Source organism: Diaphorina citri, unplaced genomic scaffold (genome assembly GCF_000475195.1).
Source record: "Diaphorina citri unplaced genomic scaffold, Diaci psyllid genome assembly version 1.1 scaffold1464, whole genome shotgun sequence".
NCBI lineage: Eukaryota > Metazoa > Arthropoda > Insecta > Hemiptera > Psyllidae > Diaphorina > Diaphorina citri.
Window position 1 is genome coordinate 21,730 of NW_007378890.1, and position 22,098 is coordinate 43,827.

The following is a 22,098-nucleotide window of genomic DNA, read 5'->3' on the forward strand; positions in this document are numbered from 1 at the left end:
CAAGCAAGTTTGTAAACACCACAACTAAGATGGGAGATATGTTTTACACCTACAGCTTTAATTTTCAAAATGACAAAAGAAAAAAAAAAAAAAAAAAAAAAAAAAAAAAAAAAAAAAAAAAAAGAACAACAAATTTTCCAAAAAGGCCTATTCTTTGAGAGTGATTCAGTAGGAAAAAATATGCATTTCTATTTGATTTACAAGCAAGTTTGTAAACATCACAACTAAGATGGGAGATATGTTTTATACCTACAGCTTTAATTTTCAAAATGACAAAAGAAAAAAAAATCAAAAGGAGCATGCAAATTTGTATAAAAATGAAATTGCCATGTATGAAAAAATCTGTACACACAGTAGAAAGAGATGAAAGGAGCATGCAAATTTGTATAAAAATGAAATTGCCATGTATGAAAAAATCTGTACACACAGTAGAAAGAGATGAAAGAAAGGAAAAAGAAGAATTTTGTACAAAATCAAAGGAAATTTTAAACGAAACTAAAAGAAAATTTTAGCAGTCCCAAAGTCACCTTAAAATAAAAGACAAAGCAAAAGTCTAGAAAATAAAACAAAACCGTAATGTGATTTAGTCTTCAAGACTCCAAGTAGTCAAAGTGTTTAATTGTTTTCTTTTTCGTCTTCATTTTGAACTATACCTAAAGGTAAGTAAATTTTTACATTTATCTACCTACATAGAGATGTACATACGTATTGTGTGGTTATTTACCTACATGTTATTTTACTGGGAGAGACATCTTTGGTTTTCGCTAGGAGTTTTCGTGAAGGAATAGGTACTCATTTCGTGGAATACTCTCGTAGGTAGGTATGTAGGTATTTTTGCATTTGCATTAATTTGCAATTCGCAGTCGAATTCATAGATTTTTACAAAATATGCACATATTTTTAAATAGAAAGTTCATATAAGTTAAAGTTCATTGTGTGATATGTGGTGATCGCTCGAGCATCTCAATCAAGGTAATTTCTGATGGCTCGATTTTTGGGCGCTCCCTTCTAAGCTGAAGTGCGCGCGTTCAAATCTCAACTGTGGCATGATTAACATAAATCTGCCTGAAGTAAAAATGTATGATAAATGAAATCTAGTCAATGCTCATAAGTAGATAGGTAGGTAGGTATTGCATGCTTAGCTATAGGTATAGGTATCTACTTTGGTGCCAAAATTTACTGATAACAAAGATTAGTTTGTCTTCCACACTCGCGAAATGTAGGTACTCGTATATATATTTTTTATCTTTAACAATAGCAGGAAAAGACACAGGGGTCTGAAACCAACTCTACAGCAGACAAAGAATTTAAATGGGCTACTGTTTGTCACAATTCATAATATCAAGGTAAAAGTCTGTAGGGAATTAAGTTTCAAATATCTACAAGGTACTAACTACAGCTAGATTCATAGGCTGGGTGGGTACCTTTATTAGGTACCGTTTATTTAGATATTTAGAAGGACATTAGGTACAATACATGGCAATATGTTTTAGGACCTAATATGCTTCCTAGCTATGTTCATTGTTATCATTCTGATTACCGAACAAATTGACATAATGACGATACACTCATGATAATTAGTCAGATATCATCATGGCTATTGTTTAGAATTAATGTTATTGGGTCAATATCATCCATCAAGTTCTAGTGTAATATCAAGGAGTTAGGTAACTTCGATTGGTTCTTATTAGGCGCTAATAAGGTCCTTACCAACCTACATCCCAGCAATCGGATCTATTGTATATTACGCTCGTCTGTCGAAATACCCGAAATTCAGATTGACGAAAGTAGTGTTAAAACTCACTCACTCCAATGGCGTATGAGAGATATGTGAATCCCGTGCCAACCAGACTGCCTCCAAAGAACTCAAGGTAGTGGTAAGTCCGGTAGAAAAACTACGATTTGCTGGTCAATTTCTACTTCAACTTAGTTAGGCAACAGTTTGGAGGACCAAGTTTGAAACCAAATTCATTTTGAAGTTTGTGTTGGTTACAGAGCATATATTGCTGTACACAGTACACATGTACGATTTATCCTCCAACAAGGTTGCCCAAATGCAAAGGTTGAGTATGAAGGGCATCTGCTCGTAAAATTTGTAGCCAATTGCTGTACACCAGGCATGTCAAACTCAAAATGTATAGAGGGCCATTTTTGATATTTGTTGAACATTGGCGGGCCGCAGGTATTCAAATTTTTAGTAAGTAGGTAAAGTAGATATTATTTTATTAGATAGATACGTTTACCAAGAAGTACTTTTTAACTTCAGGACTCAGCTTTGTGTGGGAGACGAGAAGGGAGCTATCACCATGTTCGATGTGGGAGAGGTGGGTATTGCTTGTATTAATTACCAGCGGGTTACCCATCCTTTGAGCCAGCCTAGTTCGCTTGGTTGGTGGCGAGTCTGCCTTATAAGCGCTAGGCCGCGGGTTCGATTCCTGCCCGGGGCGGATTTTATCCTGATTATAATGTTCGTTCTCGGAACGGCTGACTTTCCTCCTATCCTGTCTTCCTTCTCTCTTCGATTTCGGGACGATAAGACCTTAGCAGTTACAGTTCCCTCTGTCAAACCTCTTAAAAAAACAAACACACACACACTCACACACACACATTCTTTGTACGGGATCAGTGCAGAGTGAGAAGCATGACTTTGAAGCGCCGCCATTTTGAATCAGGATGTAATGTGACAATTTTAAGTAGCCTATGTCACCCTCAGTGGCCTCAGTACTCTTCTTAACAACCACAAAAAATTTCATCCAAATCGGTCGAGCCGTTTTATCGTGAAAATGTAAACAGGTCTGTTAGCGTAACAGACAGACATAGAGAAATCTTTCCAGTGTGATTTTTGGTTTAAAACAAAGCAATCTAAGCAATGTAAAACAAAATGAAATTTATATTTCAGCAATTGGCACAGCCCCGATCGGACGAATGGACCAAAATGTTGCACACGTTACAAGAACTGAAGAACAATGGCGCCTACTATGCTGAACCCAATGTAAGCGATAAGACTCCATCATTAACTTCTTCAAGTAGTTTGGGTTATTCTTCCACGAGAAAAGGCGAACAAAAAGAAGAGACAATAATATTGCTTTACCTAGTATAAAAAATAAATCCAGTAGTGGGTATACTATGAATTCTACACGCATAAATTAATCTACCCGTCTAATGGGTATCTATTTTGTAAAGCGCATCATGCTATTTCTGAAAGGGATGGTTTTGTAGTGTACAAGTGAAAAATCTCGGGAGACAAAGCAGTCCTTCCAAGTTAATTGCTGGGTCAGAACACGAACTCCGGAATGTTATTGTTAACAAATGTGAAGGAATTGGTTATTAGGCCAGTTTCTTACTCAACAACAGGTTCGATTCCCGCCTGGAGCGGATTTTATCCTGAACGGATAATGTTCGCTATTTCTGAAAGGGATGGTTTTGTAGTGTACAAGTGAAAAACCTCGGGAGACAAAGCAGTCCTTCCAAGTTAATTGCTGGGTCAGAACACGAACTCCGGAATGTTATTGTTAACAAATGTAAAGGAATTGGTTATTAGGCCAGTTTCTTACTCAACAACAGGTTCGATTCCCGCCTGGAGCGGATTTTATCCTGAACGGATAATGTTCGTTCTCGGCACGGCTGGCTTTCTCCTATCCTGTCTTCCTTCTCTCTTCAATTTTGGGACGATAAGAGCTTAGCAGTTACAGTTCCCTCTATCAAACCTCTTAAAAGTTACTCAACAGTAATCCAATCGAAAATCGAACGAAATAGGACTGTAGAATAAATGCAGAAAACCCCGTTCTGCATTTCCTTGTATATCACAACACGATCCCTTTCAGAAATTGGTGACTAGAGATAGCTATGGTGATCCATTTCTATGAATCCACCAATAGTTATAGCTTTTGAAAGACTGTTTTTGGATGTCTTACCAAAATGAAAGTTTTCTACTCGGAATCAAGAATTGCTACAAAAAGGACATCTATTTTTCTTTTAGGTATTTTATTTTTAATTTTTTTCCTTTTTTAATACTTGTATTTTGCTTCAAAAACCCACATTATGTCCTTAACGCCTTTAACGCTGTTACAACTTTAGTATTTTTTTTTTCATTTACTCCTAACCATGTGATGTTTAAATTATTGTACATAATGTCATATTTATTATTACTAAAACCAAAATAAATAAAAATAAAAACTAGTAGGTAACCAATCAAATTGTATCCTAACATGATTGTATTTCTTTGCGTACATTTCCTATCTCACACCTGTGAGCTCAATATTTCAGAAGAAAATTAGTTCGGATTTGCCCGTTCGGATCAGTTCTAGGACTGAGAAAAAAAAAGGTCATTTACTCCTAACCATGTGATGTTTAAATTATTGTACATAATGTCATATTTATTATTACTAAAACCAAAATAAATAAAAATAAAAACTAGTAGGTAACCAATCAAATTGTATCCTAACATGATTGTATTTCTTTGCGTACATTTCCTATCTCACACCTGTGAGCTCAATATTTCAGAAGAAAATTAGTTCGGATTTGCCCGTTCGGATCAGTTCTAGGACTGAGAAAAAAAAGGTGTAATTTTTATTTTCGGGAAACTTTCAGAAACGGAACCGATTCCGATGGTGCGCCATCTTGCATTTCCTATGATTTAGTACAGGCTGACATGGCGCAAATTATGTAGAAATACAACAAATTACCAATTTTATTATTATTATTATTATTATTAATTTTGTCGTGTAGGTACTGATATACCTAAAAGGTAGATGAATTGAGGACATTGAGGTGCAATTTTGTGCATGTTGCATTCGCGCTAATACGGAATTCTATGTGTGTCAAGATTCAACATTGACAACATATTATAAAGAGACTAAGGTCAGTCTTCCTCTTCTGATCATATAGAGTATTATAGAGGTTCCTGTAGCCTCGATCCAGTGAACTCTGAGCTGGACATTGAGGTGCAATTTTGTGCATGTTGCATTCGCGCTAATACGGAATTCTATGTGTGTCAAGATTCAACATTGACAACATATAAAGAGACTAAGGTCAGTCTTCCTCTTCTGATCATATAGAGTATTATAGAGGTTCCTGTAGCCTCGATCCAGTGAACTCTGAGCTAGAAGACTTCAAGGATGAAATTGCTTAATAGATAGGACTGATTTTCGTGTCCCACCACTCACGCTCAGATCATCTGAGAAACCCAGGTCTCAACCTTTTTCCACCATACTTGTTTAAGACAGCTTGATAATAATAATTATTATAAATATACAACACACTTTCCTACTTCAAGGATGAAATTGCTTAATAGATAGGACTGATTTTCGTGTCCCACCACTCACGCTCAGATCATCTTAGAAACCCAGGTCTCAACCTTTTTCCACCATACTTGTTTAAGACAGCTTGATAATAATAATTATTATAAATATACAACACACTTTCCTATTTTCCAAGGGTTGTTGGTATGACCACAAATACCACAATGTGCTTATTCAAAACCAACATGCCGTTTTAACAAGAGTCATCAGCTACTTAAGAACCTAATATACTTACTTACGTGTTGTCCACTTGAATTCGAAGCTAGAAAACCCCTCACCTAACACTAAAATAGCAAATACACCATAATTTCCCGGCCAAGGCTAGAAAACCCCTTCACCTTGTACCAACTACCAACTGAAAACACTAATTTTCCACCCAAGGAAGGCCTTAATCTGGAAGAATTTCGTCATCACGGTCACCAAAACGCCATCAGGGAAAATACACCGAAATGCAATTCGATATTGACCACAAATACCACAATGTGCTTATTCAAAACCAACATGCCGTTTTAACAAGAGTCATCAGATACTTAAGAACCTAATATCCTTACGTGTTGTCCACTTGAATTCGAAGCTAGAAAACCCCTCACCTAAAACTAAGATAGCAAATACACCATAATTTCCCGGCCAACGCTAGAAAACCCCTTCACCTAGTACCAACTACCAACTGAAAACACTAATTTTCCAACCAAGGAAGGCCTTAATCTGGAAGAATTTCGTCATCACGGTCACCAAAACGCCATCAGGGAAAATACACCGAAATGCAATTCGATATTTATCTTACGTAACGGACCTCATTTATTGCAATATGAGCGTAGTTTTCCCGCTATTATATGAAACGATGTCAGTAGTAGAGAGTTTGGTTTCATTCACAAGATAAGAATATTATTATGTACATTTCTATTACTCTCTTTAAGGTATTTTATTTTAAAAATATTTCATATTTTAATCTTTGTATTTTGCTTCAAAAACCCATATTATGTCCTTAACGCTGTTACAACTTTAGTATTTTTTTTATTTTTTTTTAATTATTTTTTTACTCTTAACCATGTGATGTTTAAACTATTGTACATAATGTCATATTTATTATTATTAAAACCAAAATAAATAAAAATAAAAACTAGTAGCTAACCAATCAAATTGTATCCTAGCATGGTTGTATTTCTTTGCATATATAAATTATTTCCTGTCTCACACCTGTGAGCTCAATATTTCAGAAGAAAATTAGTTCGGATTTGCCCGTTCGGATCAGTTCTAGGACTGAGAAAAAAAAAGGTGTAATTTTATTTTCGGGAAACTTTCAGAAACGGAACCGATTCCGATGGTGCGCCATCTTGCATTTCCTATGATTTAGTACAGGCTGACATGGCGCAAATTATGTAGAAATACAACAAATTACCAATTTTATTATTATTATTATTATTATTAATTTTGTCGTGTAGGTACTGATATACCTAAAAGGTAGATGAATTGAGGACATTGAGGTGCAATTTTGTGCATGTTGCATTCGCGCTAATACGGAATTCTATGTGTGTCAAGATTCAACATTGACAACATATAAAGAGACTAAGGTCAGTCTTCCTCTTCTGATCATATAGAGTATTATAGAGGTTCCTGTAGCCTCGATCCAGTGAACTCTGAGCTAGAAGACTACTTCAAGGATGAAATTGCTTAATAGATAGGACTGATTTTCGTGTCCCACCACTCACGCTCAGATCATCTTAGAAACCCAGGTCTCAACCTTTTTCCACCATACTTGTTTAAGACAGCTTGATAATAATAATTATTATAAATATACAACACACTTTCCTATTTTCCAAGGGTTGTTGGTATGACCACAAATACCACAATGTGCTTATTCAAAACCAACATGCCGTTTTAACAAGAGTCATCAGCTACTTAAGAACCTAATATACTTACTATCACTTACGTGTTGTCCCACTTGAATTCGAAGCTAGAAAACCCCTCACCATAACACTAAAATAGCAAATACACATAATTTCCCGGCCCAAGGCTAGAAAACCCCTTCACCTTGTACCAAACTACCAACTGAAACACACTAATTTTCCACCCAAGGAGAGCCTTAATCTGGAAAAGAATTTCGTCATCACGGGTCACCCAAAAACGCCATCAGGGAAAATACACCGAAATGCAATTCGATATTTATCTTTACGTAACGGACCTCATTTATTTGCAATATGAGCGTAGTTTTCCCTTTTCCCGCTATTATATGAAACGATGTCAGTAGTAGACAGTTTGGTTTCATTCACAAGATAAGAATATTATTATGTACATTTCTATTGGGGTAATTAGCTAATTAGGTCATACGTGCATAATCTCGTTCAAAGATAGTGAAAAAGAGTCTATTCCGTCGTAGAAATGACATTTCCGACTGAAATCTAACTAACGACTGGCAATAAACGTTATCTGAGGCTTAAAAAAGAAATAAATCTTGGAAAAGGAGCGCTTTCGCATTACTTCAAGGCACATTCTTTTATAACCATGCCTATCAAAGAACGGAATGGCCAAAGTGGGGCTTTTCCCCTGCTTAGGTAAAAATTTAAAAAAAAAAAGAACGGAAAAGATAGGACAGAAAAATTTTCAGCCCCGGACGAGATTCGAACTCGGCACCTCCTGGTTGAGAGTTAGTGCTACAGAAGTAGTCTGGGGAGCTTTGACCACCAGGTGTTTACATATTTATCCCAAGATGTTCAAGAGGTAGGTACCAATTTTATTAAACCTAAGTGCCCACTTTACCCAGCCTGCCCTTTTGCTTTTGTGGTATGCCTCAAGCATGACACAAAAGCACATTGGACAGTCTAAACTTGACATGGTCATGCATAGGCACGCCGCGCGACGTAGAGATGCAAGGCGCCCGCATTTCACTTGTCATCCCGTCGTGCATACAGGGTCAAAACCACGTCCTCCAACGTCTACTGAGAACATGCAAGGTTGTCCATGTCCATTGTGACTTCATCTTTGATTCTTTTTTCCGTGAAATAAAATTCTGTGCTAAAAAGGAGGGGCGATTTTAAGAAGAGGGAGTTCACATAATGGTAACTTGGTAGCCCGCAAATCTTCAGTAATTCTAATGGGTAATACGATCAGCCTAAGCATTCTCACAACCGCTTGACACTTATTCCGGTAAAGCCCAACGGGATTTTCATCAAAATTAAATTGGGACGTTCCTTTATGATTTTATGAATGAACTTGCCAATAGGGAAATTAATGTAAGTATATAGGTGTGTTTTTAGCAATCCACATTATCATAAAGTAGTAATATCATTAATTATCATAAAGTAGTAATGTCATTAACTTAGGGTTTACCTTTCTTTTGTACCTATACTCTTCTGTGGTTTTGTGTAAAGCTGTGTCCGTTTTCTCCCACGTAAATCCGGACCTATTCTGCACGTAGACGATAAACTTTGATAACATCCGACACTCCACAATCACGCTGTCACCTAGTGGTAACATCCGCAAATCCTTATCTCCTACTACCGAAATATCCTCGCAAATCCACCAGAGTGATGGATCGTCTGTGGAGTTAATCTAATTCCACTAGCAGAATATTTGGCACACTGGCGGAGCTAATCTTATCGTCATTTTTCGGCACTCTGTCCTTGCTAAGGCGAAAATCTCTTCCTGTTTCCGTTTTCCCTGAGGATCTCCTGAGTTTCTGCCCTCCAGCATGTGGTAAAGTTGTGGGGTAAGATCAGGGTCATGTTGGATATAAATGACTAGTCATAATCATTAACTTGGGGTTTACCTTTCTTTTGTACCTACTCTTCTGTGGTTTTGTGTAAAGCTGTGTCCGTTTTCTCCCACGTAAATCCGGACCTATTCTGCACGTAGACGATAAACTTTGATGACAACCGACACTCCACAATCACGCTGTCACCGAGTGGTAACATCCGCAAATCCTTATCTCCTACTACCGAAATATCAAAATCCACCAGAGTGATGGATCGTCTGTGGAGTTAATCTAATTCCACTAGCAGAATATTTGGTACACTGGCGGAGCTAATCTTATCGTCATTTTTCGGCACTCTGTCCTTGCTAAGGCGAAAATCTCTTCCTGTTTCCGTTTTCCCTGAGGAAGCTAATCTTATCGTCATTTTTCGGCACTCTGTCCTTGCTAAGGCGAAAATCTCTTCCTGTTTCCGTTTTCCTTGAGGATCTCCTGAGTTTCTGCCCTCCAGCATGTGGTAAAGTTGTGGGGTAAGATCAGGGTCATGTTGGATATAAATGACTAGTCATATCTGGAGTTCATATTGTTTCCACCACGTGCCTGTGTCATCAGTAGAGATCGGACTGTGTTGAGGAGAGGTGCTGACAGCTTTAGAATTTTAATTGGTCTCCAAGACTCCAAGTACCTAGTCAAAGTGTTTAATAAATTGTTTTCTTTTTCGTCCTCTTTTTGAACTATACCTAAAGGTAAGTAAATTTTTACATTTATCTACCTACATATAGAGATGTATTGTGTGGTTATTTACATGTTATTTTACTGGGAGAGACATCTTTGGATTTTCGCTAGGAGTTTTCGTGGAGGAATATGTAGGTACCTACTCATTTCGTAGAAAACTCGTAGGTAGGTAGGTAGGTATTTTTGCATTTGCATTAATTTGCAATTCGCAGTCGAATTCATAGATTTTTACAAAATATGCACATATTTTTAAATAGAATGTTCATATAAGTTAAAGTTCATTGTGTGATGTCGTGATCGCTCGAGCATCTCAATTAAGGTAATTTCTGATGGCTCGATTTTTGGGCGCTCCCTTCTAAGCTGAAGTGCGCGAGTTCAAATCTCAACTCTGGCATGATTAACATAAATCTGCCTGAAGTAAAAATGTATGATAAATGAAATCTAGTCACTGCTCATAAGTAGATAGGTAGGTAGGTATTGCATGCTTAGCTATAGGTATAGGTATCTACTTTGGTGCCAAAATATACTGATAACAAAGATTAGTTTGTCTACCACACTCGCGATATGTAGGTACCTACTCGTATATATATTTTTTATCTTTAACAATAGCAGGAAAAGACACAGGGGTCTGAAACCAACTCTACAGCAGAGAAAGAATTTAAATGGGCTACTGTTTGTCACAATTCATAATATCAAGGTAAAAGTCTGTAGGGAATTAAGTTTCAAATATCTACAAGGTGGGTCTGTTAGCGTAACAGACAGATAAATCTTTCCAGTGTGATTTCTGGGATCCTTGGTGTATAAATGTAAAACAAAGCAATCTAAGCAATGTAAAACAAAATGAAATTTATTTTTCAGCAATTGGCACAGCCCCGATCGGACGAATGGACCAAAATGTTGCACACGTTACAAGAACTGAAGAACAATGGCGCTTACTATGATTTCCAGTGTGATTTTTGGGATCCTTGGTGTATAAATGTAAAACAAAGCAATCTAAGCAATGTAAAACAAAATGAAATTCATTTTTCAGCAATTGGCACAGCCCCGATCGGACGAATGGACCAAAATGTTGCACACGTTACAAGAATTGAAGAACAATGGCGCTTACTATGCTGAACCCAATGTAAGCGATAAGACTCCATCATTAACTTCTTCAAGTAGTTTGGGTTATTCTTCTGGACCTGCTAGTCTGACTTCGCTACCCAAGTAAACAGCTGGATGAGATAGCCTCTTGGTCCCTATTTCGGAAAGGGATGGTTTTGTAGTGTACAAGTGAAAAACCTCGGGAGATAAAGCAGCCCTTCCAAGTTAATTGCTGGGTCAGAACACGAACTCCGGAATGTTATTGTTAACAAATGTGAAGGAATTGGTTATTAGGCCAGTTTCTTTAGCATACTTGTATTTGATTCATCTCTTTAATTGAAACCGACCTTAGGGACACTTTTGATCTACAAAAATTATCGAATCTCTGGAAAGTTCGAGCCACTTGAGGCTATAGGACCTATAGGACTTCGTAGTCTAGAAAACGGTAATCCCCTTTTGAGCTTTTTATTTTGTATAGCCCTTAATAGCAGAACTTAGGTCCTGAATAACCGTCGAACCGTACCTTCTTGAAAGTCGACCCAGGGACACTTTTGATCTACCTACATAATTCAAAGTTTCTATTTTTTTCTTCAAAGTTTGAGCCACCTAAGGCTAAAGGGTCTAAATCTAAACTCGAGGAGACCCTTGATGTATCAACCTCCTATAGCTCTGTTCTATTCTACTTTTTTTTAGGCTTATTTATAATGGCAGGGTTCTCCTGAATAGTCTGGCTGAGGGACTATAAACACAGAGTAGATCAGCGTCTAGCTAGGGGACTGTAAACAGGGAGTAGACTAGTCCAAATTTCCTTATGCTATTATCAAATATCAATAGCGAAGGTTGAGTGCGAAGGGCATCCCACTCGGAAAAGTTTGTTTAGCCAAAACAAGTTGGCTCAAAGTAGTCAGTTCTGTTTTCTTTTTCGTCCTCTTTTTGAACTATACCTAAAGGTAAGTAAATTTTTACATTTATCTACCTACATAGAGATGTATTGTGTGGTTATTTACATGTTATTTTACTGGGAGAGACATCTTTGGATTTTCGCTAGGAGTTTTCGTGAAGGAATAGGTACTCATTTCGTGGAATACTCGTAGGTAGGTAGGTAGATATGTAGGTATTTTTGCATTTGCATTAATTTGCAATTCGCAGTCGAATTCATAGATTTTTACAAAATAGGTACCTATGCACATATTTTTAAATAGAAAGTTCATATAAGTTAAAGTTCATTGTGTGATGTGGTGATCGCTCGAGCATCTCAATCAAGGTAATTTCTGATGGCTCGATTTTTGGGCGCTCCCTTCTAAGCTGAAGTGCGCGAGTTCAAATCTCAACTCTGGCATGATTAACATAAATCTGCCTGAAATAAAAATGTATGATAAATGAAATCTAGTCAATGCTCATAAGTAGATAGGTAGGTAGTTATTACCTTAGGTATTGCATGCTTAGCTATATAGGTAGGTTTCTACTTTGGTGCCAAAATTTACTGATAACAAAGATTAGTTTGTCTACCATTCAATTATCGTCAAGTACAACACTCGCGAAATGTAGGTACTCGTATATATATTTTTTATCTTTAACAATAGCAGGAAAAGACACAGGGGTCTGAAACCAACTCTACAGCAGACAAAGAATTTAAATGGGCTACTGTTTGTCACAATTCATAATATCAAGGTAAAAGTCTGTAGGGAATTAAGTTTCAAATATCTACAAGGTACTAACTACAGCTAGATTCATAGGCTGGGTGGGTACCTTTATTAGGTACCGTTTATTTAGATATTTAGAAGGACATTAGGTACAATACATGGCAATATGTTTTAGGACCTAATATGCTTCCTAGCTATGTTCATTGTTATCATTCTGATTACCGAACAAATTGACATAATGACGATACACTCATGATAATTAGTCAGATATCATCATGGCTATTGTTTAGAATTAATGTTATGGGGTCAATATCATCCATCAAGTTCTAGTTTAATATCAAGGAGTTAGGTAACTTCGATTGTTTCTTATTCAACTCTACAGCAGACAAAGAATTTAAATGGGCTACTGTTTGTCACAATTCATAATATCAAGGTAAAAGTCTGTAGGGAATTAAGTTTCAAATATCTACAAGGTACTAACTACAGCTAGATTCATAGGCTGGGTGGGTACCTTTATTAGGTACCGTTTATTTAGATATTTAGAAGGACATTAGGTACAATACATGGCAATATGTTTTAGGACCTAATATGCTTCCTAGCTATGTTCATTGTTATCATTCTGATTACCGAACAAATTGACATAATGACGATACACTCATGATAATTAGTCAGATATCATCATGGCTATTGTTTAGAATTAATGTTATTGGGTCAATATCATCCATCAAGTTCTAGTGTAATATCAAGGAGTTAGGTAACTTCGATTGGTTCTTATTAGGCGCTAATAAGGTCCTTACCAACCTACATCCCAGCAATCGGATCTATTGTATATTACGCTCGTCTGTCGAAATACCCGAAATTCAGATTGACGAAAGTAGTGTTAAAACTCACTCACTCCAATGGCGTATGAGAGATATGTGAATCCCGTGCCAACCAGACTGCCTCCAAAGAACTCAAGGTAGTGGTAAGTCCGGTAGAAAAACTACGATTTGCTGGTCAATTTCTACTTCAACTTAGTTAGGCAACAGTTTGGAGGACCAAGTTTGAAACCAAATTCATTTTGAAGTTTGTGTTGGTTACAGAGCATATATTGCTGTACACAGTACACATGTACGATTTATCCTCCAACAAGGTTGCCCAAATGCAAAGGTTGAGTATGAAGGGCATCTGCTCGTAAAATTTGTAGCCAAAACCAAAAGTCAGCTCAAAGCAACCCCAGTTAGGACTGATTGAGAGAATGGCGAAAAATGCCGACCCCGTCTGTACACGAGAAAAGGCGAACAAAAAGAAGAGACAATAATATTGCTTTACCTAGTATAAAAAATAAATCCAGTAGTGGGTATACTATGAATTCTACACGCATAAATTAATCTACCCGTCTAATGGGTATCTATTTTGTAAAGCGCATCATGCTCTACTTATGGCATGTAGGACTGTAGAGAAATTCGGAACAAAGTGTGTAATCGATGTACTAGCATTGGCAGTGACATAGGGGTGAGATGTGTCATTCAAGTACCATTGATGATACTATGGACCATAATCTGAGTTTAAACCCACTGTTTAAGCTAAATTGACTTCTGATTAAATGACTTTACAACTGAAAACGTGAAAACCATCAAGTAAATAATTATACCTCAAGTCAAATTTTGACTTGATGGGGCAGAGCGCTACAGCTCTTCATACTCGTAGGTTAAGTTATTAGTGGCAGTTTAACATGCCTGCTGTACACAGTACACATGTACGATTTATCCTCCAACAAGGTTGCCCAAATGCCCAACGAAGTATTTGTAGACCGATAAAATAAATGTCATTATTCATTAATCAATCCAGTAAACAGGGAGTATAGCAGTATACCATCCTGAATTCCCCTTGCTAAAGAAATAGCAAAGGTTGAGTATGAAGGGCATCTGCTCGTAAAATTTGTAGCCAAAACCAAAAGTCAGCTCAAAGCAACCCCAGTTAGGACTGATTAACAAAAATGTGAAGAGACGAAGTAGGTTTATCATACATAGGTACCTATCTGTGAATATTGTTTTACTTACATTCCACGAATTCTGCCCATAAGTGATCTAAAAATTGTCTTGGCATGACCTTTAGGTCCTAAATTAACCAAGAATTCAAAATATCAAATCCCACAGGAATTAATCCCCCACTTGATCAGACTTTATTTCACTTTCTTTTCTGAAGAGAAAAGGCGAACAAAAAGAAGAGACAATAATATTGCTTTACCTAGTATAAATAAATCCAGTAGTGGGTATACTATGAATTCTACACGCATAAATTAATCTACCCGTCTAATGAGTATCTATTTTGTAAAGCGCATCACTTGAAACGTGTTCCGAATGTATGGGCGTTATACCTTCATTTTGTAATGCAGCATGCTCTACTTATGGCATGTAGGACTGTAGAGAACTTCGGAACAAAGTGTGTAATCGATGTACTAGCATTGGCAGTGACATAGGGGTGAGATGTGTCATTCAAGTACCATTGATGATACTATGACATACCATTGATGACAGTACAATTATGCTGGTAGCTACATGCATTCGTGATGCTAGAGATGCATTCGTGAATTATGAAGGTAGTAATGAGGTATTTAGGTAAGTACTCGGTGTTATTGATTGTTGGTGCACTTCTTTGGTGTAGTTCCAATATGATGTATTGTGTGGTGTACTACGAGATGATGGGCAGATTGATTTTCATAACGAGGTCAATACCATGCCATTGTTCATAAAGCCTACAAGGAGGAACACACACTCGATAAAAGCGGTTAAGGTTGACAAGTAAGCGGTTGAGGTTAGTCTCTTTGTTAGCCGAAAGACTCTAGCCAAGCCTCTAAATTTATCCATATAAAATAACACGTGACTTGAGTGTACAGTATAAATTCCGTAAGCCTCAAACGGTCAGACGGCAAGAAACCTATTCGTAATAACTTCATCCAACAAATCTTAACCAAATTTGCTGAACCCCTGGGACAACGAGCTATTTATATATAGCTAGAAACTTAAACCTAGCTTACCTATATTTTCCCTTTCCTTCTTGAGGGACGCTTTAAGCCCCATCTGTTTTTCGAGATTTGTGATAATTTCAGTCTGTGATATTAGTTGTTAAAATACCTATATTATGATTATTATTTAATCTATTAATTTTATTATTTATTTAGAGTTTTACTTTGAGTTTAGTATTTCCGCCAGGACCGTCTTCAGGATTTTGTCGCGGCCCTGATTCCCCCCCCCTAAATACAGCCCTGATGTCAGCACAAGTGCCTGTGGAATAGGTTTAATGTAGCTAATAGGAGATACTTGATTTCATAAATTAATTTTTAAAATTGTGTGATAAAACAAATAGGTAAAACTACCCAAGTAAATTAATTTTCTTTTAAGAATCTAAATTTGTTTTTCATGGTTCAAGCTTTTTGGTTTTCTATAGATTCATCAAACTGATGTTTTCCACATTTATAACTTGGACGAATCAATTATTCAAAAACATATTTCAAGTTGATATTCAAATCTGAAAAACATTTTAAGCACCCTACGCTTGGAAACAGATTTGAATAAAAAGCTCGACATGATGTAACGCCATGTAGGTGCATCACTAGAAACGTGTTCCGAATGTATGGGCGTTATACCTTCATTTTGTAAAGCGCATCATGCTCTACTTATCGCATGTAGGACTGTAGAGAACTTCGGAACAAAGTGTGTAATCGATGTACTAGCATTGGCAGTGACATAGGGGTGAGATGTGTCATTCAAGTACCATTGATGATACTATGACATACCATTGATGACAGTGCAATTATGCTGGTAGCTACATATAAACAACTGATGCTAGAGATGCATTCGTGAATTATGAAGGTAGTAATGAGGTATTTAGGTAAGTACTCGGTGTTATTGATTGTTGGTGCACTTCTTTGGTGTAGTTCCAATATGATGTATTGTGTGGTGTACTACGAGATGATGGGCAGATTGATTTTCATAACGAGGTCAATACCATGCCATTGTTCATAAAGCCTACAAGGAGGAACACACACTCGATAAAAGCGGTTAAGGTTGACAAGTAAGCGGTTGAGGTTAGTCTCTTTGTTAGCCGAAAGACTCACGTGTGAATTCTAGTCAAGCCTCTAAATTTATCCATATAAAATAACACGTGACTGAGTAGGTACAGTAAAAATTCCGTAAGCCTCAAACGGTCAGACGGCAAGAAACCTATTCGTAATAACTTCATCCAACAAATCTTAACCAAATTTGCTGAACCCTTTACCCTTAACCAAAGCAAACGTCTAACCTAACCAAAAACCTCGTCCTTTGATCTGTAATATTATTATTCTCACCAATTTATTTTACATCGCATTCTGTTACCAGGCGCAAAGGTGAACTATGTTCTTCAACCCAACATTTGTCTTCCTGTGCAGCAGTATCCTCCTCAACAACGAAATAGAGGGCATGTCGTTAAACTCAATCACCCATGGTAAGTTTACAGTGTTGACAGTCAGTCGATCAGTAAGATCGATTTTGAAGATTTGTAATCAAGCCTTTTATACTGTAGGGAGGACGAATTTTCAAAACTCGTGACGAGTTCTTGTTAATATACCTAGAGTAAAATGAACACCTAGAACTACATATTTTGACAAGGAAGAAGCCCATGCTTAATGGGTGTCAGCGGACTCATGTAATCCCATCTAATTAAGTCTTAGTACTAGGATTGATTTTTAGAAGAAGGCAAGAAGCCCATGCTTAATGGGTGTCAGCGGACTCATGTAATCCCATCTAATTAAGTCTTAGTACTAGGATTGATTTTTAGAAGAAGGCACTTTGGAAGTCTCCTACAAATTGACGGTATTCATTTTCAGATCGAGTCAAAAGGAACGGATTTCCCAAGTTTTCCACCGGGTTCGAGTTGCATGACCTGTTCACTCATAGGCGGGCTATGACGTGCGGCTCTAGAGTTGTCAATCATGAGCCGCAACGAGCCGCCAATGTTAAAATTGTCGGCGGTACTTCAACACCGTACGGAGCATATCCCTGGCAAGTAAGTAGAAGTATAAGAACAGTAAGAACTAAGAATACATCGAACATCTTGAAAAGACAAAACTTCCTAAAACAACTTATTAGATTAAAAGACCCCAGAAGCCAGACTAGTTAGCTTGGTGTTTAGAGCGTCTGCCTTGTAAGCGCTAGGTCGCGGGTTCCATTCCCGCCAGGGGCGGATTTTATCCTGAAGGGATAAGGTTTGTTCTCGGAACGACTGGCTTTCTCCTATCCTGTCTTTCCTTCTCTCTTCGATTTCGGGACGATGAGACCTTAGCAGTTACATTCCCTCTATCAAACCTCTTGAAAAGAAAGACCCCAGATCGCACTAACCTGTCTTGAACTTAATATCTTAACCCTTTAATAAGCACCTGTTTGTCCTGTCTATCATTCTCAGGTGGAAATCCAAGTCCGTAGCAGCACTGGTCAAGGGGAGCATCAATGTGGAGGGGCCATCATAAGCGACACCGTCATCCTAACTGCTGCCCATTGTCTTCAGGGCATATCTAAATCTAAACTGCGGATTATTGTGGGCAAACACAACCTGAACGGAGTGGACAAGTTTGAAAAGACATTCAAAGTGGAAAAAGCCGTCTTACATCATCGGTTCACATCTTAACCCTTTAATAAGCACCTGTTTGTCCTGTCTATCATTCTCAGGTGGAAATCCAAGTCCGCAGCAGCACTGGTCAAGGGGAGCATCAATGTGGAGGAGCCATCATAAGCGATACCGTCATCTTAACTGCTGCCCATTGTCTTCAGGGCATATCTAAATCTAAACTACGCATTATTGTGGGCAAACACAACCTGAACGGAGTGGACAAGTTTGAAAAGACATTCAAAGTGGAAAAAGCCGTCCTACATCATCGGTTCAGAAAAGGTAATGAGCTAATGACAATAATACGGAAAATCATGATCCATTCACCAGTTCAAAGAAGTAGACTAATCGTGTAATAACGAAAGAGTATTATAAGTTCAAAGAAATCTTCATTTGTGAAAATTATTTTGTTGTTCCTGCATTTGACTTGGTTTGGACGCGAACCACCAACCTCTAGACATCGGTTCAGAAAAGGTAATGAGCTAATGACAATAATACGGAAAATCATGATCCATTCATCAGTTCAAAGAAGTAGACTAATCGTGTAATAACGAAAGAGTATAAGTTCAAAGAAATCTTCATTTGTGAAAATTATTTTGTTGTTCCTGCATTTGACTTGGTTTGGACGCGAACCACCAACCTCTAGAAGTCTAAAGTATAGATCCAAATGTTTAATTGCACCGCGTTATCCACAACATTACTGACCTATTGAGGTTGGTCTGTTGACTCTGATAATATTTTGATAATACATAGGTACCTACTTATTCTATGTAGGTATGTAATTCCTGTTCCATTATGATCTTTTCACAGAGGGTACTCACAGCAACGACATAGCAGTGGTCAAGATTCGAGGCAACATTGAGTTCAACCAATATGTCCAACCAATTTGTATTCCTGACCGTGATAATGCGGCTGCCAGTGATTGGTGTGTCGTTACAGGATGGGGTGCTCAGAATGGTAAGAAATTAAGAATACTTTAAAGGTGCAACCATTGGGTAGAAACAAACTACTATCACGTCCCGTGAACTGTCCCGTCCCGATTTACTGTCAACAGGATCATGTCAAGTCAATAGGGAAAGGGCCATTTAGCTTCCGGATAGATGCTATCCGGATACCAACCTCATGAAATGGTGCTTAACTTCAATTTGTCCATTTTTTACCATACCATGATTATATTTTTAACCCACCTTTTGTGCTCAAATTTAATCATCAATTTTTACATCACGATGTAATTTTAACCTCTTTTTCCCCAGCCGAGTCAATCGACGACATTTCGAACACTCTTCGGGCTGCCACTGTCAAGGTGATAGATCAGAATACTTGTCGCTCCTCTGCCGTCTATGGAAACAGTAACCAGAACATTCTGGACAGCATGTTGTGTGCCGGATATTTAAATGGAGGCATCGACGCTTGTGGTGGAGACTCCGGAGGACCCTTGGCTTGTAAAATTGGAGGTGAGCGAAGAAATTGATGTGCCAATGAAAAATAAAAGAAAGCATGCCGAAAGGCGCGCGAACGTCAAGAGTTCGCAGCGCCACCCGGCCTATATAACACAAAATAGAGTTTCATGGTTTTACTGAACAAGACGGACCATAATCTGAGTTTAAACCCACTGTTTAAGCTAAATTGACATCTGATTAGCTGACTTTACAACTGAAAACGTGAAAACCATCACGTAAATAACTATACCTCAAGTCAAATTTTGACTTGGTGGTACAGCTCTTCATACTCGTAGGTTAAGTTATTAGTGGAGATGTCATTTTCTCCACACGAAAAATCAGCGATAATCTTATAAATAGTACCTACCATCTTGTCTCCATGTCCATTTCTATACTTCTCATTACTGTTTGTTTTCTTGATTATAAACTTGATTTCTGGTTGTTTTCCAGGTCGCTTCGTTCTCTCTGGTGTTGTGTCTTGGGGTGATGGTTGCGCCAAGAAGAACAAACCTGGAGCAAAGTTTAACGACCTGAGATTTGTTGGACGAAGTGGTAGAGGTAAGTTTATAATATTATTCTTTAAATCATGATGGTCTAGGCCCTTTATTAGTGGAGATGTCATTTTCTCCACACGAAAAATCAGTGATAATCTTATAAATAGTACCTACCTACCATCTTGTCTCCATGTCCATTTCTATACTTCTCATTACTGTTTGTTTTCTTGATTATAAAATATCATCACTTGATTTCTGGTTGTTTTCCAGGTCGCTTCGTTCTCTCTGGTGTTGTGTCTTGGGGTGATGGTTGCGCCAAGAAGAACAAACCTGGTGTCTACACTCGGGTCTCCTACTACACCAAATGGATTAATGACAGGATTCAAATGTTACAGGAGACCTAACTGAAGAGTTAGAGCTAGATACTTAAACCTAGCTAGGATAAGATAGGACAACGAGCTATTTATATACGTATAGCTAGAAACTTAAACCTAGCTTACCTATATTTTCCCTTTCCTTCTTGAGGGACGCTTTAAGCCCCATCTGCTTTCGAGATTTGTGATAATTTCAGTCTGTGATATTAGTTGTTAAAATACCTATATTATGATTATTATTTAATCTATTAATTTTATTATTCATATATTGGTGGATGTGTTGTTTTCACCACTCCGAAACACTGTACAAATAAGAGCATCTTTCTAGTTTTGATCATATATTGGTGTATGTGTCATTTTCACCACTCCGAAACACTGTACAAATAAGAGCATCTTTCTAGTTTTGATCATATATTGGTGGATGTGTCATTTTCTCCATACCATTACAGGTTCTACTCGTATTTCTCGTTACCACCGAAATAATTTGAAATAATCACAAGCTTGAGTAAAAATTGTACATGTGAATTATTTGTGGTGGAACGAGCGTCTTTATAAGTTTTTAAAACTGTCATCTAAATATCTACTCATTTTCCTCAGGAGTCTGAGTGCACACCGAAATTCGATATCAAAATTTTATTATTCAGTCACCTATTAGTACATTAGAATGTATGTACATACAAATTTAATCATCTGTTTAGAAATACCAAAAGGCAGTTGGAAGCTGTAACTGTAAACATAAACAATGGGGCTCAACCACTTTTTTTTTTCTTCGCTGATAAAGGAAGTTCGAAACACGCTGATCTCAATAGAAAGCCATGTAGGTAGGTAGGTACTATATCTGCTGAAATATTATGAAGTAGGTAAGTATATGAGTAAAACCCTTCAAAACAGTCTCCCTTGAGAATGACCCTTTTATGTTTTGGAAATGCAAAGTACTTGAAAAGAATACTTTCATACATACAAAATGACGTCGGCGTTAGAGAAATGTACTCTAACCAAAGCACAAATAAATGTATCATAAAATATTTAGATCTTCTTCCTGGATTTTTTTTCTTTCTTTTTTTCCTTTTTTTTTCGTTGTTGTTTTGTTGTAAAGGAAATGTGAATTTTAAATCATAACAAACGAGTGGAGAAGAGACAGGAAAACATGAATATGAAAAGACAAAAATATGAAGAGACGAAGTATAGGTTTATCATACATAGGTACCTATCTGTGAGTATTGTTTTACTTACATTCCACGAATTCTGCCCATAAGTGATCTAAAAATTGTCTTGTCATGACCTTTAGGTCCTAAAATTAACCAAGAATTCAAAATATCAACACCCACAGGAATTAATCCCCCACTTGATCAGACTTTATTTCACTTTCTTTTCTTGCTTCTGGAAAATTCTGGTTTCTAAAAATCCCTAAATATGGGTAACTATCCGATATCCAATTTGTAGTGTCTCCACTACAAAACCATCTAGGTACCCGTAGAACTCAGATGAAAATATCTTAGGGGGGATGTTGTGTGATCGAGTTAAATGAATCGTAAATAATTCAAATTCGGAGCAAACAGAAGTCAGCATTCAGCAACAAACCTTCTTCGCTAAACAAACAACTGGGATTCGGAAAAAGGAAACACAAGTAAACAAATACAATCAGTGACAACAACACACCAACAATCAGTGACACAAAGTTCAAATATAGAAATATTCAAGTGTTTATTTGCCATGG

General features: G+C 37.3%; 1 protein-coding gene across 2 annotated transcripts; it reads left to right on the plus strand.

Moving 5' to 3' along the window:
* The first annotated feature begins 575 nt into the window (after positions 1-575).
* LOC103516017 (trypsin-1-like) lies at positions 576-20,519 on the plus strand. 2 transcript variants are annotated; one of them, XM_026828533.1, is made up of 7 exons: positions 576-659; positions 16,811-16,916; positions 17,299-17,477; positions 18,137-18,356; positions 18,885-19,031; positions 19,328-19,528; positions 20,278-20,519. In XM_026828533.1, the coding sequence occupies exons 2-7, from the start codon at positions 16,826-16,828 to the stop codon at positions 20,409-20,411; spliced, it is 972 nt and encodes a 323-aa protein (XP_026684334.1). In that variant the 5' UTR covers positions 576-659; positions 16,811-16,825; the 3' UTR covers positions 20,412-20,519. The 2 variants fall into 2 exon arrangements, with proteins under 2 accessions (XP_026684334.1, XP_026684335.1); XM_026828534.1 differs by lacking the exon at positions 576-659 and adding an exon at positions 9,483-9,734.
* The last annotated feature ends 1,579 nt before the right edge of the window (positions 20,520-22,098 follow it).

What these genes read in the sequence shown, in the direction of transcription:
- LOC103516017 (XM_026828533.1), top strand. Translation starts at nt 16,826, where the DNA reads ATGTTCTTCAACCCAACATTTGTCTTCCTGTGCAGCAGTATCCTCCTC. An exon ending in ACATCATCGGTTCAGAAAAG is followed by an intron (nt 18,357 to 18,884) that starts GTAATGAGCTAA and finishes ATCTTTTCACAG; the next exon opens with AGGGTACTCACAGCAACGAC. An exon ending in AGGATGGGGTGCTCAGAATG is followed by an intron (nt 19,032 to 19,327) that starts GTAAGAAATTAA and finishes CTTTTTCCCCAG; the next exon opens with CCGAGTCAATCGACGACATT.